Consider the following 18180-nt stretch of genomic DNA (forward strand, 5'->3'; position numbering starts at 1 on the left):
TAGTATGACTTTCAATACTGTCAAAAATACAGATGCTCTCCTTCCTATTAACTTCAGGCTGTAATGAGAATGTTTTGCATGTAGTGCACATCATGCACCACTGGAGGTGAGTCTAGTGCAACAGGCAGCTGAGCTGACTGTGAGTAGTGAAGAGAATATAACAAGACTGTCACAATTCACAAAAACAACATATGAGAAGGCTTATTGTACTGAAATGAACATTCAGTTCACAGTCAACAGCTCTGGTGGACATTTGTGCAGTTAGCATGTCAATGGCATTCTCCTTCAAAACTTGATACATCTGTAGCATAGGGCTGGGTGATGAAACGGTCTTGATAGGGGTCACACTAAAATGTATCTTGAGGTCTGTCACAGATCATAAATAAATGTGACCACAGCCAGTCAGTCTGCTGCCTGTTTCTTTGCGCCACGGCCTGTCCACAGAAATGTGGGGCTAAGCTTCACTCACATGGCAGCGAAACTTCAGAGCAGAGCCCACAGCAGAGGCAATGAAACAGACTTCAGGATATATTTTACTAGTGTCAGCAACAACAATGCTCATTATCCACAAGTGCAACAAAAGAGAGACAATATGATCAGTTTATCAAATACCAAGCAGAACACAAACTTGGAGGAATGTGGCGTCATCTGTCCACAACTTAACCTGCTGACTCCTCTTAATTCACACCTGGGGTCCGTTTCACAAAGCAGGTTTAGTGAAAACTCAGAGTCTGTTCACCCTGAAATGAGTTTTCCGTTTCAAAAAGGGAGGTAACTCAAACCAGAGAAAGAGGGGTAACTCTAGCCTGTTTCAGAGAGAGAGGTAACTTAAGCTCTCGGTCAGTTACCGTAGTAACAGACTCTATGAACCTACCCTGGTCGGGACCAGGTTTTTCTCAATGAACCTCGAGTTTCTCTCTGTCTCCGCCCTCTTTCAGAGCCACACACTCCATTCGATTTCCTCATTCATTCAGTCAGCAGGCGAGTTTTGGCGTAGCCGTTCTGCTGTCTGTCTTTTAAAAAAAATCAGAGTCAGTATATTAGAAGTCCATTAGGCACAGTAGGTGGCGACTTTTTTCACTAACATGGCATGTCCTTTTGATAACGATCCTGTGGATGAAGGTGCAGCATTACTGTGCAGAGAATTAAATATTTGTCGAGAGATGGTTATCAGACCGCGCATAGATGTTTTAGCATTTCCAGACAATTATCTTTTTGAGCTGTACCGTTTCACGTCACAGTCCATCATCTACATACATAACCTAATCCATCCTTACATTTGCAACATTACCAATCGTAGTCATGCTCTCACATCCCAGCAGATATTGTGTGTTGCGCTGCGTTTCTTTGCAAATGGAAGTTTTTTGTATAATGTCAGAGACGCTGAGCACTTGAGTAAGGCAACTGTATGCAGGGCGGTCAGAAAAGTGTGCTCGTTTTACGGGCATCTGCCTTCTTTCTGTTGGCTGAGTAGAAGTCTGTTAGTTTAAACAGGCTTAATTATTTAACAGAACATAATATAGATGAGAAGACATTTATGTGTGTGAAAACAGCATTATGTTGGGGATAAAACAACTTCACAGTCAAACAGCCACTTAATATTTACTTTACAATGTAAAACATGATCAAAATGAGGTACCCCCATGAGATTATGCCGAGGTCTTACCTGTTTGAACAATGTTTTTATATTTCATCCTAACTGCTGCCAAGTGCGCTTCTCCCCTGCAGGTTTGCACCTAAATGAAATAAATTAATAGGCTACCATTCAAGCAGTTTTCCCCTGTAATATTATTGTGATTGCAAAGGACTACATTTAAACTTAGCCATTCTCCCACACCATCTCCCTCTCTTTTGCAGCTGCAGCGGTGTTGCACTTCTTTTTGAAAACGTGTTCAAACTTGCCGTATGAGCGCATTAAGATTTCTAATTCTAGTGGGGTGAAAAACGCAGCCCTCCTCTTCCCCGTTGCCATGGTGACTCGTCGAATCGGGGCTCCATTGATGCTGGCTTTTTATAGTTGTGGTGCACGTGCTTAACTCCAGGTGAAACTACTCCGAGTTGATTAAACTGATTCAAATCAGCTGTTCTGGAACCGTAAACTCAGAGTTTCCTATCTCAGAGTAGATCAACTCAGAGTTCAGGATTAGACTCAGAGTTTGTTGAACCTGCTTTGTGAAATGGACCCCTGGTCTGTTTTACAAGGCCATTGAGCTAACCATGCTGAAGTGCTAAAAATGAACTTGTGTTATCCTCCAAAGCTAAGGGAAGTCGTTGTGTCAATTGTGAAGTAGTTTAGATATCTCAAAAGCGACAAAGTGCAGATTAAGATGATCTGCAAAATATTCCGTCAGTCAATGCCAATTAAGACGGGGAATTTTGTATAATTTGATTTAAAGGCATCAATCAGGTGAATTCCGAGAGCCAAGTTATGGTGGCAGAATATGCTTAGACCAACATCTTTGTGCTTTTTATGTGTGAAAAATGTTCTATTTTTACTGATAAAAACACTAGAGGTATGTTATGGTGAAGGGTTACACTTAAAGGGAAATTTCGGTTTATTTCAACCCGTCTCCTATCGTCCTATATTTGTTTCAAGTGACTAGTGACATAGAAATAATAATAATAGTTAGCATGTTAGCCGTTAGCCTAGATACAGCCGTAGCGTCAGACCTGTTAAAACTTGCAACAGAGGTAATTCTCTTCTGTGGGCACTGGGGCACAGCATTCACAGGTAACGTTACACCACCGATCTCCAGAGCTAAAGCCTTCCAGCAGCCATTCCTCCTCTGTCATCCTCTACCTGTTGCACCTCTCTCTCTCTCCTCCTCCGTTCTTCAATTTCACGAAGCTCTTCGTCAGTGTATTCTGGCTCAAATAAATAAGGGCGGCCATCAAACTCTGCAAAATCAAATTCCTCCTCCACAAAGTCGAAGTCTGGCAAAAAGTCAGCCATCCTTTAAATCTTTCATAAAATAAATGAAAGAACCTTTCAGGCTACTGTCCAGTTCTGCCTTGCAGCTGCTGCGGCGTGTTCTCGCGAGATTTCGGCCGCGCTTTGGGAAGCAGAGGTAAACGGTAAACACACGGTAAGACAACAACTCTGAAGACCACCTAAATGTGGAATGTTAGTATATAGGCTTTCCACATCGAGAGGCGATGGCCGCCCTTATTTATTTGAGCCAGAATACACTGACAAAGAGCTTTGTGAAACTGAAGAATGGAGGAGGAGAGAGAGAGAGAGAGAGGCACAACAGGTAACGTTAGAGGAATACCTCTGTTGCAAGGAATGGGACCAGTTGCAGCCTTAGCTAAATGGTAAACAACAAACATGGCAGCACACCGGTAAGGTAAGACAACACGTTTACATGTCGTTTTCTATATGTTCTCTGACATTTATCCTAACGATATGAGGCGGTCTTTGTGGAGAAAAAGCTTGTTTAGTGGACTAACTTTGCACTTGAAAAGATGCCGGTTCACTTACGTTTTAACAGGTCTGACACTACGGCTGTATCTCGGCTAACGGCTAACATGCTAACTATTATTTCTATGTCACTAGTGACTTGAAACAAATTTAGGATGATAGGAGACGGGTTGAAATAAACCGAAATTTCCCTTTAAAATATGGCTATGGATTAGTGGTTAAACATTTCAGTAATCAAAAGAAGAATGACCAACATACTGATCTGCCTCTGGAGGGCCAGTGTTTCCCCTATATGCACCGCCGCTGCTGAAATATGCCCGCTTTTTTTTTTTAAGTCTTAACTCTTTAGAAACTACCGTTATATCCTTTGACGCTACGGACGCTTCATATCTAGGCCTGTAGAACAGAGCTATAACATGTCTTTTTATTAAAAGCGCCGCCATAGTCTCATCAATGTATGGGAAACACTGGCTTCCTTCAGACTTCAGTCATTATCAGAATACTCTTCAAACTCGCAGCATTATTGAATTAAATATCATGATAAATAATGATATTAATCAATATGAAAAAAGTTACTGTGTTTTTTTATGTTGTCATACAGCCCCTCTGTGGCATTGTGTTGTGATAACACTGCACATTTCTGAGCTTGTGTGCTTACACATGGTCTGAGGTTATGAGGCAGGTTGGATGTACAGTGGCATGCAAAAATTTAAATACCCCAGGTCAAAATTTGGCTCACTGTGAATAGCTAAGCAAGTAACAGATGACCCGATTTCCAAAAGGCAAATTGTTAAAGATGACAGCAAGATTAGTTTTTAATTTCATTATTTCCCAGTTTCAAAATAAAAAAGGGAAAAGGGCCTGAAGCAAATCTGTGGGCACCCTGCATGGTCAATACTTAGTAGTGCCCCCTTTGGCAAGTATCACAGCCTCTAGTCATTTTTGGTATCCAGCTAATAGTCTTAAATTCTTGTTTGGGGGATTTTAACCCATTCATGTGAATTTGGAGGTGTGTTTAGGATCGTCCTGTTGTAGAAGCCGTCCTCTCTTCATCTTCAGCTTTTTTACCGATGTTGTTGTGCAAACCTCTGATGCAGAATTTTGTGAGGACACAAGACAGGTTTTCTTTTGATGACTTTTCCATGAAGGTCATATTTGTGCAGGTGTCGCTGCACAGTAAAACAGAGCACCACCACCCCAGAGTCTGATAAATCTTACTGTAGGTCTTTTGCAGTAAAATGGGGGGTTTGATTTGCCTTTCTTGCAACTGTACAATCGGCTCTCTCGGAAATTTTATCTTGTCTTTCAGACCTCAACTTGATATCCACAGGTCATGTTAACTGCCATTTCTAATTACACTACATTACAAACTGAGGAAACAGCTACATGAAAACACTTTGCTATCCTCTTGTAGCCTTCTCTTGCTTTGTGGGCATCAGTTATTTTAGTTTTCAGAGTGCTAGGCAGCTGTTAAGAGGAGCCCATGGCTGCTGATTGTTGGGACAAGGTTTCAGGAGTCAGATTATGTGTAAAGCTTTGGAATTTGCATCATCTGGCATTCCCTATTGAGGACTGTGAACAAGCCAGAGCCCTAACAAGCTTATTAAGGTTTGAGACCCTGTTAAAAGTTGTCTGAGAGCTCAAATGTCTTGGACTGCCAAACTTTTTCATGGTGCTCCTATCCTTTTTTCACTCTAAAATTTACAAAAAGAAATAATACACTTACCTTGCTTAACATGTTGAATAGCATGTTTCATCTTTAACTTCAGGCCTCTTGGAGATCATTTTGTCTTCCACTCACTTAACTACTCACAGTTACCATTTGTGTCTGTATTACACTGTGCTTTCCTTATATGGGAACAAAAGGGACTTAATTGTATTAGAGACCTCTGTGAATCTGATGTTTTCTCTAGCTTTCAGAACATGAAAGACCAACATGCTCTATCTGAACACAACCTTCTTTGGAATTTTAAATAAGACATTTTGTTCAAGCTCAGTTCACATCTTTTCCACAGGTACTCCCTAAATTACTAAATTTTGTCCTGGGTATCTCATCTCATCTTACTCTGTGTTTTTTATTAACTTGTTATTTTTCATTATTTTCTATTTGTTTCACCAGTCATGTCATTATCTGGGTCATGTGATGGCCTCCTGTGGGTTTCTGCGACTATATAGGAGTGTCAGTGTGACCTTGCATCAATCTCATTCTCTTGAAAACAATATCTCAAGAATGCCTTGAGGGACGTCCTTCAAATTTGGCACACACATCTACTTGGACTCAATGATGAACTGATTAGATTTTGGTGTTTGGGGTTATCTCACAAAATATGTTTTTGGCCATAATAAGAATTTGTATGCTTATTATGACAAAACTTCACACAAATGTCTAACAGGATAAAATAATGAAGTGATGACATTTTATATCCAAAAGGTCAAAGGTCAGACCTCTTTTTTTAAATTTAGATACGTCTCTAAATAGTATTTATTTACCTTTTGTCTCCTTAGGAGATCAGGAGTACTTGCTAAACCTGATTGACTCTCCTGGTCATGTCGACTTCTCCTCAGAAGTTTCCACTGCTGTTAGGCTGTGTGACGGTGCCATTGTAGTTGTTGATGCAGTGGAGGGAGTGTGTCCACAGGTAAATATCACTGATGACTTAATGTCTCATTTTGTAAGGAAACATATTTACTGTAGACTCATATTTTTACCCGTGAACATACAAATTCTGCAGCCTTTTGGAATTTGAACTAATTTTTGTCTCTGGACTCCAGTACACCATTTTTTATATATATTTTTGAGTGCTAAACTACATAAACTACAGTTGTGACTGTGATCATGATTATGATTGTTATAATTATTATTATTATTGTTGTTGTTATTATTATTATTATCATATGACCATCACAGCTATTGCTATAATAACATAAAGGCGGGGGGTGGGGCTGGACTGGAATGGCTGAGGGTGGAGGTGAGAGGGGGCTCTGTGCCTGGTTCTCTGGAGGCGTGGTGGTTGGGCCCTACCTCTCTCTCTCTAAAAAAAATAAATAAATAAAAATTTGCTGCCTGTTTTGCTTGTCTCCCACTGGGGCTCCTGGCCGTGCTCTTGGGGCCTGGGGCCTATCACACAAAACTAGGATAAGGGATTAAGCCGGGATATCTTGGTAATCCTGACTCAATTTATCCGTGATCCGGTTGCACAAAAGCGGGATAGTGGAAAGCGGGATATGTTATGACATAAGTTACCATGGAGATTTATTCTGTGGAGCTAGCCTGCTCCAGACCAGGCTAAGTTCCAGGATCTATTTAATCTCATCCCTTATCTCAGTCTGCAGTCACCACAAATGGAAACCAATAGTTATTCCACTGCCCACTGCACATTGTTATCACATTCAATCAGACCCACTGTCATTATTTAAACATTTGTGATCATTAATTGCAATCATTTTAGATAAATGATGATTTTAGATGATTTTGCAATCGTTAGATAATTTACAGTTTCCCATAGACTATATATAAAATACACATCCCATATAAATATAAATACACATCAAAGAGTAACATGATGTTCCTTTACTGAATAAGGATAAATCAAAGCAAGTAAACCATCAGCTCCTTTCAAAACTGAAGTCACACAGTGACTCTACAAGATAGAAAGCACAGAATCAAAGCATATTATACAACACAAGAATAAATACACATTCAAAGGTCTGTATATGATACACCCCGCATGTCTGCACACTGAAATAAATGCAGGACAAATCCATACACAACAAATGAACAGACAAATGAATGGATGCAGTCACCTCCCTGCAAGCTTGTATACACACAGTATACAGGACAAACAACATAAGAGGCCAAATCAATTTAAATTGAATTAAAAAAAAAACCAAATTATTCTGCCTCTGCAGGACATATTTAGCTTAAATTTAAAGCATGCAAGTTAACTAAAGTAATTTAACACATATTGGTCCCTGACCAGCTGACCACTGTTGTCATAAGGGAAGATGGCAGGATTGTCCCAGTCCATGGCTGCATCCCAAGTCTCTTAATTGTATACTGCTAACTCCTAACTCCTGACTTGAACTGGAAGTTGTTCGAGGTCCGCCATCTTTAAAGCCGTCTCATGTCTCTTATTCCTGCCAGTAAGGAGTTAGCATTAGGTGTTAGGAGGGATCTGTTAGGTGCGATGAGTAAGGAAACACGAGAGGTTCCTAACAGGAAGTCTTTTTCAGCTTGAGGCTCTGACGTATAAATACCCGCCCCCTACGTCTGGCTCATTTGAATGAAATGGCGGAGAAACAGCGCAAGTGTACCCGTTACATGCATTCTTTGCAATGAAACGCTGTAATTCACATGCCTACGTGACTACAAAGAGTAATGTTAGCGGACTGTCGGTGATGTGTGGCTGTTAAATGTGCAGCTGCTCATGTCCAGAACCACACGTGTTGATGTAACACACACACACACACACGCACACACACACTATGAGGGGTCAAACGTATCAGCGAACACACACACACTGCATTCACTGCATACTTGATACGTGTAAATTGCGTGTGCAGCCATCACCGTGTACTTACTTCGCGTGCATTCACCGTGTACTTGTTACACATGCAATGCGCATGCAATGCCTGCACACGCCTAGACGTGTGGTTATTAGACGTGTGTGCGTAGACACGTCATGTAATCAGAGGGGTCAAAAGTGTCAGCTGTTGAAGCAACAACGTGTCATGTTATGGACGTGTGACACGTAGCATCGCTATGCTAACTCTGCTAATCAGACGTGCGTGTGTAGACACGTCATGTATCACAGGGGTCAAAAGTGTCAACTCTTGAAGCAACAACACGTCGTGTTTTACAAAATAAAACATCCGGTTAATTTTCAAAATAACATACACAGCGTTCACGGCGGATCATATTTCCCTGCACTACACCTTGAAACGGTCATAATGGGCAGAGGCAGGCCTAAAGTCAACAGGTCAGAGGTTTTCAGACGTCATTTCACCCCGTTGACACCATGGACGAGGAGATGTTAATCATGGCGGTGCACCGAGATGTCTTCCTACTGCTCCTCTGGTTTTGTGGTTCTGTTTTATAGAAACTACATCTTGTTATGTCGCGCGATTATGTGTGAATTCGTGAGATCTCATGGGTCCTCGTGACTCCCGAGCTGCACTGCTCCGCACAGCAAATGCAGCCGGTGGGTGTTGACGGACGGCGAAGCAGTGGATAACCAGCGCAGCCGTTTCGCAACGGACAAGCATCCAGTGGAATTCCGGCGTTAGTGCTGAGGCGAGCGGAGCAAGGAGCTTTCTTCAGAGCTGCTTTTCTGAAGCAAAACAAAAGTTTACGTGTTCTAAAAAAAGAGAAAGCATCACATGTCCTGCGATGTGACTATCGCACATGCACACATTGCGATGGCGATGTTCAAACGATATATCGTGCAGCCCTATTTCTTACCATCTACAATACAAACTTTTTTTTTTTTCTTAAGATATTTTTTAGGGCATTTTAGCCTTTAATGGATAGGACAGACAAGTGTGAAGGGGGGAGAGAGAGAGGGAGTGACATGCAGCAAAGGGCCACAGGCTGGAGTCGAACCCGGGCCGCTGCGGCAACAGCCTTGTACATGTGACGCCTGCTCTACCACTAAGCCACCGACGCCCCTGCAATAGGAACTCTTAACACCTCGGCTCTTACTAACCTGACAGATGTGCTGCACTTACAACTTTCTTGTCAATCTTGCAAATGTTGTCTGTGAATTTTTGTTCAGTGGTGAATAGCATCTGTAGTGTTAGTCATATGTCTAATGTGATGTAATGTTGATATCTGTGTGTTTAATTGAGCTCTCCTACCATGCTGTACTGAAAGCAAATTCCAGAGACACTGGTTGTGTGGTCATTGATAAATTATTGGTTGATTACAGTGACAGCTAAAATTACTATTATTAAACACAGGAATGAGAGTTTGGGTGATCAGCCACGTAAAACCTTAGTCAAACCTATGCAATACACACGTGAAAGGTTTTTTTTTTTTTTTTTTTTTAATATTATTTTTTCCCCTGCTTGCGTGTATTGTGTGCAGACCCAGGTTGTGCTGCGCCAAGCTTGGCTGGAGAGCATCAAGCCTGTCCTGGTCATCAATAAGATAGATCGACTCATCATGGAACTGAAGCTTACCTCTCAGGAAGCTTACACTCACCTGCAGAAGATCCTTGAACAGGTGAGTACCTCTTATCTGACACATGCCACAATCAGTATATTTTCAGTATACCATTTCTATGCAAGTCCTCTTTAACAGCCTCAGTTGCAATGTTATGCTACAAAGACACCTTCACTATTCAGTAAAATTGTTTTCTATTAATTCACTGAAAACATGAAAAAGTTGTAGTGTTCTCTAGAGCACTGTAACTGAGTATTGGTATGCACGCCCTTTGTTGTAGGTGAATGCAGTGACAGGGACTTTGTTCACATCCAAAGTGCTGGAGGAGCGAGCGGAAAAAGAGAAGGAGGAGAAAGAAAGCGAGCTGTCAAGTAGAGATCAGGTTTATGACTGGAGTGCTGGGCTGGAGGAGGCTGATGACTCCCAACTCTACTTTTCCCCTGATCAAGGAAATGTGGTCTTTGCCAGCGCCATAGATGGATGGGGCTTCAGGTGAGGCTGGTTCCCTCTTAAGCTGCATTGCTGACCTCAGATGTAGAGACTGACACAGAACCAACCACAGAAGGCAATTTCATTGGAGGCTGCTGATGGTGTAAAATTGCAATTAATCACTGAATTTTTAGAGTGTCTTGATTGGGAATCAAATGAATCCAAAGAAATTTATTTTATGATCTTGACTTTTAGATTTATTTATTTCAAATCAGCGCTGCACTTCTACAACAGTGTGGTCTGAAACCATGACTTAGAGGTAGGAGACAACTTCATAGTGCTTATTCTGTAAATACAGTGGTGTTTTTTGTGGTGTGTTTAAAGAATTACACTGTTGCAACTGAGAAAGTGAAGTTAACGATCAACAATATAATTTTGATTACTCACTGATGTCCAATGATCCCTGATTTTTACCCTTCCGTTATGCTGGGAAAAATGCATTTTAAAAGATCAAAGTCTTCACTATTAAACCTTATGTTATTTAATTTGAAATCCAAATCTTCATTCGTGGGATGCTGATTTAGTCTCACTAATAAAGATTTGGCCACCAATAAAGACTTCTGAATTGACTATAGGTTGCAGTGAGACAAACTTTTGTCATAATTCAGTGGATGTGTTAAAACATTTTAGGGGCTGTATTCACAAACATTCTGAGAACACTCTCAGAGAGCTCCTAACTCAGCCTAAAAAGTTTCCGTAAAGAGTCCTAGCTTAGGAGTCATTTAGGAAAGATCTCTGAGCAACTCTGAACAAGGAAGGGACAGAAACTTTTACCTAGTGAGGAGATGTGGTTGATCCTGTTGCTAGGTATGATGCATTCTTTGAACAGGTATGATTGGTTGCCACAGACACGCTCTTTTGTGAGCCTGCAAGGTGTGGACACTCAGTAGAAATTACCGTAAATGAACTTCTGACTGTGAAAGTGTTGTCATTGTTAGTGTGATCACTTTGCTGATGGAAGGTTGAGACAGCCACAAGTCATCACTGCTGCTGCTGCTGTTGCATTTTTCCAATTTTCCAAATATCTTAGCGTTGTGATCATTTTATTTCTGGCATTATAGCGTTAGGTGGGAAATATGTGTATATCCCTAATGAGATCAACCACACATTATTCCTGCACGATATAATCTGTAGCATTTCATTTACTCGCTGTCATCCAGCGTTTAAAGAATATTCCTCTGACCTCTTTGTGTTTCCACCATTTTCTCCTCTGATTAAGAAACTCTTAAGTCTCTTAAAGTCATCCTCGTTGCACCTAACAGTTTTTCACCTTAGGAGCTCTTTTAAGGTCTAAGATGCTCTGTGAATATCTTTTATCTCTACAAGAACCTAGTCTTAACTTTAAGGGGAAATTCTAAGAAAACGTCACAATTCTAAGAATTTTCTTAGAATATCATCCCTATGACCAACTCTTAGTGCTAGGAAGCTTTGTTAATACGGCCCCAGGTCTGTAGCATGTACTTCTGATTTATTTTGTTTTTTGTTTTTTTAAGTTTGGAATGTGAAATGTATAGAAGCATCTTTAAAGTAGAAGACCTTTGGAGTAAAGATGCAAATTAATTAATAAAAATGGTGAAAGAATTTTGACAAAAACATACACTTGATTGTTACAGTGTCACCCTGAGGTCAGTGAATATCCTTTTTTGTGCCTTAGTAGTGAGTGGAATGTGCAACCCACTTAACAATTTTAGTGACTTTTGGTCTCACACTGTTTGCTGCATAAACACTTTTACTGAAGTGAATTATTTATAATAATAAGAATGACAACCAGATCAATAGGGCTCCAGCAACGAGTTGCTTCTTGTACCGATTAAAAAGCTAAACACTGCTGCATAGTTTGTAATAAATGTCTATAATTACATTTCTGATGCCTGTGCGCTTCCATAAAAACTGTAAATAGATTGGATTTTATTTTTTGTAGCATTCAGCAGTTTGCCCACATCTACAGCCAGAGAATGGGTATTAAGGAAGAGGTGCTGCTCAAAACCCTGTGGGGGGATTTCTACCTCAATGCAAAAGCAAAGAAGATCATGAAAGGAGCTCAGGTAATGTAACTATCAGCAATTGTATGTCTTTGTAATATTTTTTACCTTTTGCCCATGTCCTTTTTCCGATTCTGGGGTTAAAGCCAGCATGGGCTGTTGACAGTTGAAAGCTGTGAAGGATCAAAATCTTTGACAACTGAATTAAAAATAACCAACAGGTTACATAATGATCAGACGGGCACTCATTCATGCATAACCAAATCTGTGCCAGCCCATGTGCCTCTGCAGAAATGCCATAACCCCCTAATGTTCAGCTGCAAGAACATTTTAGGGACATGTTCAGACAACTTCAGTGGTTCCCCCACTGAGTGATTTCAAAATTATTTTACTCATGTAGTTCAACATTATTATGACACATGGTCTGTGAGTTTTGCAATAATTGGATAATGTTCCATTTATAGTTTGATTTGTGTTATACTACGCACATTTCTATAGGTTATGTTACAGGTACTGATGTGGAGAAATAATAGGCTGTTTTCACTGAATTTCTCAAATATGTTTTGCGGCTCTACACAGATATTTTTTTTTTTACTCTAGCTACTTCCCACCATACCTGGATGGTGGGCAGTGTAGTTAACTGAAGAGTTGCAAAATTAACCTATAGACCGACATGTGTAACAGGTTAAGAATATTCTTTGCGATTAACCGTTGATATGTTTTTTGATGGTTTGTCCAACTGTTGCGAAGTTAGGCTTAAGTTTATGTGCTGAGCCATACCCCTTTATGAAGTTCTTTAGTCAGTATATTTAAAAGGCAATGACACATCATCAACTTTTTGATAAGCCTGGTCCAATAATGGTCCACAAAATATTTTTACATGCATGGTTCGATATTGTTATGTCACATGTCCTGCAAGTTTTGTAATAATTAGACAACCAATTTCTGATTTACAGTCTGATTTTTGTTATGCCATGCCCATTTGTAGCCACCCTCAGTGGTCATTTTAAATGAAGCATTCAGGGTATGTTTGATAAACTTATGTGTACATACAGTACTCTGCAAGTTTTGTGATGACTGGCCCAATGATTGTAAAGTTAGGTCTGTCTTCATTGTCAAAATGCAATGAGATATCAACAAGCATTTAATAAGATTGGTCCAAGAATGATCCTCAGAACCTTAGGTACAAATCAAGCCTATGGTTTAGGAGAAGATGTCAAAAATGTGCTTTCAGTAAAAGTCAAAATGGTAAAATTTATGAAGGCACACCATCATGGTTTTTGAGGCTTTTTTGTAGAGCACATTGAGTTGGACTTGGGAAAAGTATTTCAGGTCAATCCAACGTATGGTGTGGAAGTTATGATTTGCATTTACACAAAACTTCCTATCACTGGTGAAAATTTCATGTGTCTATGATGTAACATCTCAGAAATTTCTGAAAACATTTCTGAAGCAAAATAATAATCAGCACCGAGCCAAAAGGGTTTCAGCCCTTTGGGCTTGAACCCCTTAAAATCAGAGATTTGCTAAATATTACAACTGTTACTGCTGCTGCTTGGGTGGTGAATAGAGACATTTGCCCATTTCCCACTGCACTAACATCTTGCTTTTTAATGCAGTGGGAAAGGTTTTAAATTGCCATTCACACCTGGGTCTCATTTATCACTCTTGCGTATGCGCAAAATGAGGCCTGAAAGAGGCATACACCACTTCCCATGCAAAATTTGTGATCTATAAAAACAAAACTTGACATGGGAATGTGTGCACCTGTAGGGAAACTCTGACCCATGTGTCCCAACATTTTGGAGACAGAGAAAATTGGTGATGCAGATGGTGAGGTGGTGAACTGAAGCCAAATTGTAGAAATTAAATGTGAGAGGAATCATTATATGTATAATGATGTCTCTCATAGGGCTGTAGTCAACCAAAGAAAATCTTGGGTGACTAAAGTCGCACATAATCTTCAACTAATCGATTAGTCGTGGTGTGTCTGTCACTCTGCAGTTAGACCTCCAAAACACTAGTCGGCGGTGGAGGGCTATGTTAAGTGCTGTAAAGTTTAGTTCAAATCAAACTTTATTTATATAGTTAATTCAAAACACACATTAAATATGGCTTAATAGGGACAATTTCAAACACAAGTACGCAAATTGGCTTCACTATAAATCGCAGAACTGACAGACAAACACTTGTCTTTATCTGGACATATTTCCCCCACCAATACAACATGCTAACGTTATTAGCACAAGTCTATGGCGTTTTACATTGTATAAATTAGCCTAGCGTCTAGTGATCTTTTCCTCTTCTCATATGAAACCAACAGCAACATGTAACAAAGGTAATGACACACAGTTTGGCTCCATTACAACTCACAGCATTCACTGACAAAACAACTGTCTTATACTAAACACGTTTTCCAAGCAAATACAACATGCAAACGTTATTAGTGCCAGCCTATGGCATTTTACATGGTATACATTAGCCTAGCAACGAAGTATAAATCCCTGAAGGATAAATCACACACACGACTTAGAATGCTATTTTAGTGGAGGCTTTACTGTCTTCACAATTTATTGTTTCTTGTCTGTAAAATATAATTAAATACAAGCTTCGTTTCCACTGAGGGAAATGGTTTCAGCCTACAGAAACTGACAGGACTGCGTCACTGCGACGCTGAGCGTGAGGGTGGGCGAGTCCAACTTTCTGTCAACAATGGGGGTGTTTTGAAAACACCCCCATTTTCACAGGTAACTTAGCCTGTCCCCCCGCTGCAGGAAATAATGGATTAATCCAGGAAAGCTGTTGATGTAGCACTTTTCTCTTTATGAAAGTAACACAGCGATTATTCAGTTAATGAGAATTTGGTCGGACGAGAGCATAGGGACCAAATAATCGACTAGTCGACCAGGAGACTACAGCCCTAGTCTCTCGAGACAGAGGGGGATATAGCTGACACTCATGGTCAGCGGTAGAGTGCACATCAAATAGCATTAATGAGTTGAAAAACAGAGCATCCAGCTTCCAATACTGTAAATACATATCACCAAGCATGATTTAAGATTTTAGATAGTTTTTGTGTGTAATGTCGCTGTAGTGAACACGACTGTGAGAGCACAGAGCGCACTGGAGACATTGCAGTAACTGCCACACACTTTTCCTTCTCCAGTCACGTTAAAAACATCCTCACCACCTGCATGTATAGATTGTGTAAATGAATAAAGCCTGGAAATAAAGCCAGTGCCCGCTCTCATTTATTAAACTCCATGTCTTCATTTTGAGTCCTAATCATAGTGCAGGCCAAGATCACTGTAACAAACTTAGATAAATTAATAAATGAAGTGTTCACCTATCAAACTTTAGTCTCCAAATGATATCCCAGGGTGGGATACACTGATTGTCACAATCAGTTTGGCACAGTGTGAAGCAATCAGTCTGACAGCTGTAAACAGGTAACTGTAAATAGATATCCACGTGCTGACAATTCCAAGTTGATTTGGGATTTCTCAAAGTGAATTATTCACTGTCAGGCATGCACATGGTTTTATAAATCATAATATTCTTTGGCATATGACATTTGCTGCTTTTGTCCACATGTACGCTTTCAGCATAGTCCTACGCACTGTTTTATAAATGAGACCCCTGGCCTGTCTGTGATGTTGAACGTAGAAGACAGAGTAGTTGTGCGCACATCTAATCCTGCTTAGGTCAGGTGCTGGATAATAGGGGTCCATGCACAGATCTTTCTGTGATGTTGAACGTGACACACCAAATTAAAAAACAAAAACAATTATAGCTGCTGCGCAGCGATGGGTCGGGTCCGGGCATTTTTAGGCAATTCTGAGCAACAAGCAGAAGAATTGGAAGACATTTAGGAATTTAGCAACACAGTCTGCCTTTTGCATCAGCTGAGGCTTGAACACACAACCTCTGAGACTAAGAATTAATTTCTGTCTCACTGAGCTAATCAGTCAGTGACAATTCATGTGTAGCTTCACAAATTGACTAAGCCAGATGTGCAGGTTTAGCAGCTGTCCATGCATGGAAAAGCAGATTTCAAACCACTGTAAAAAATTCAGTTAACGAAATAAAATTCTGAAAATACACATATTGTATCTAGACAGCATGGAGATGTTGGTAATTTGTTTGTAACAATGATTGATTTGCTCCATAAGTGAAAAACTGATGTTTAAAATTTCCATTTTTACATTGGCTCCAATTGTTCACATTAGAGCAACATTCAAAATGCTGTCAAAAATTCAGTTTTTGAGATAAAATTCTGAAATTTGCCACACATCATCTACCATGACTCTAGAATTTTGTCAAGTTAGTTCTGTGGCTGATGCGGCTGTGTCAGCAGATGAGTATGTGCTGCTCCATAAGGGTGGTTTGAGAGAGCGCACGCCCAGCCATGATGATGTTGGCTGGGGTGGGAGCAGTCGCGGTGCTGCAGCAGCTGACCAGAGGCATTCTCGGAAGCCTGGTTCATTTAAATTTGAGCCAAACCCCCGAAGCAGTTTTGACAGCAGTGAAAATTGTAATTACTGTCATGAGAGGGTCCATTGGAAGGCCGGTCTAAACATAGAGGAAGAAACTCTAATCTTAAGCCTGCAGCGCCTGTTGCACCTGTGGTTACTGGCGGTGTTTCTGAGCTGGTTTCTGATGTGGTTTCTCCTATCTGTGATCCGGATGTTTTGGAGGCATACGCTCCTTTCATTAGGAGTGGGTTTGTGTCACTTGTGGGTAGTGATGTTAAAGTCACGGTTACCATCTTGAGAGACACGGGGGCCTTTGACTCCTTTATGGTCGAGTCAGTGCTGCCTTTGTCCGCGGAGACTGACAGTGGTGACTTTGTCCTCAGTCGTGGGATCGGGATGACTGTTCTACCTGTTCCTTTGCATAAAGTGGTGCTTGATTGTGAGCAGGGTGCAGGGTGAGGTAACTGTGGGGGTGCGGCTGGCGTTGCCTATTGAGGGGGGTTCATTTTATTTTGGACAACTGTCTGGCTGATAAGAGAGTTTGGGCTGACATCCCTCCCTCACCTGTTGTTACCCCTGTCCGATTGATGATGTTTCTGACGTGAGCTCCAGTGAGGTGTGTGGTTACGGGTGCAATGAGTAAGGCTGAGCCGGAGTTATCTGACGAGAAGCTTGGTGACGCTGATTTCGAGGCTCTGTCTTTGTCCGATTTTCCACCGTCTGCGCCACAAGGTGAGTTGTTGCAGGAGCAGCTGGATGATTCTTCTCTTAAAGAAATATTTGACCGTGTTCTGCCGGCTTCGGAGATAAACAGTGCAGCCAGTGGCTACTTTTTTGTTGTTTCAGAAATGGGTTGCTGTGGGTGGTGATTGTGTGGGGGGTGCTGTTGTTCAGTTGGTTGTGCCGGCTAAATTTCGTCCCCTTCTCCTGAAAGTTGCCCACGATGAGAGTGGACACTTGGGGTCAGGAAAACGAATCTAAACATCCTGAAACATTTCTTTTGGCCATGCGTAAAAAGAGATGTTGCGACGTACATTTAAACCTGTCATGTCTGCCAATTAATGGGCAAGCTGAATCAGCGTGTAAAGTCTGCTCTTCTGCAACCCATCCTTGCCGTAAGTGGACCATTTGAGTATTTGATTGTGGACTGTGTCGGTCTGTTGCCACCTGCTAAATCTGGTTGCAAGTATCTGCTCACGGTTATGTGCCAAAGTACCAGGTAGCCGGCTGCGTACCCATTAAGGTCCATTACTACTAAAGCAGTGGTGAAGGAGTTGTCCCAGTTCATCTTGGTTTTCTGCATCCCGAAAGTTATTCAAAGTGATCAAGGGTCAAATTTTTCTTACCATATGTTTGCTCAAGTGTTGAAGTAGCTGCGTGCATAAAGCATAATCAATCGTTGGCTTATCACACGCAGAGCCAGGGTGCGTTGGAGAGGTTCCATCAGACCCTCAAGTCTCTCCTGCATGCGTATTGCACCGAGCTGGGCAGAGACTGGGAGGAGGGGCTCCCCTGGCTGATGCTGGCTACGCGGGAAGCCATACAAGAGAGCACTGGTTTCAGTCCAAACGAGCTGGTTTTCGGGCATGTGGTGAGAGGCCCTTTGGCTGTGCTAAAAGATAACTAGGTGGAGGCTGAGCTGCCAAAAAA

At 41.1% G+C, this 18180-nt stretch overlaps 1 protein-coding gene across 3 annotated transcripts in view; it reads left to right on the forward strand.

Moving 5' to 3' along the window:
* The window catches only part of efl1 (elongation factor like GTPase 1), a 289931-nt gene that overhangs the window by 18175 nt on the left and 253576 nt on the right, over positions 1–18180 (forward strand). For all 3 annotated transcript variants that reach the window (XM_033622163.2, XM_078162279.1, XM_078162283.1), the window contains exons 4-7: positions 5927–6060; positions 9507–9644; positions 9865–10076; positions 11995–12118. In XM_033622163.2, coding sequence (XP_033478054.1) covers positions 5927–6060; positions 9507–9644; positions 9865–10076; positions 11995–12118 — 608 coding nt within the window. The remainder of the gene's footprint in view (positions 1–5926; positions 6061–9506; positions 9645–9864; positions 10077–11994; positions 12119–18180) is intronic.

The sequence above is a fragment of the Epinephelus lanceolatus genome, chromosome 2, assembly GCF_041903045.1.
Source record: "Epinephelus lanceolatus isolate andai-2023 chromosome 2, ASM4190304v1, whole genome shotgun sequence".
In the NCBI taxonomy this organism is placed as follows: domain Eukaryota; kingdom Metazoa; phylum Chordata; class Actinopteri; order Perciformes; family Serranidae; genus Epinephelus; species Epinephelus lanceolatus.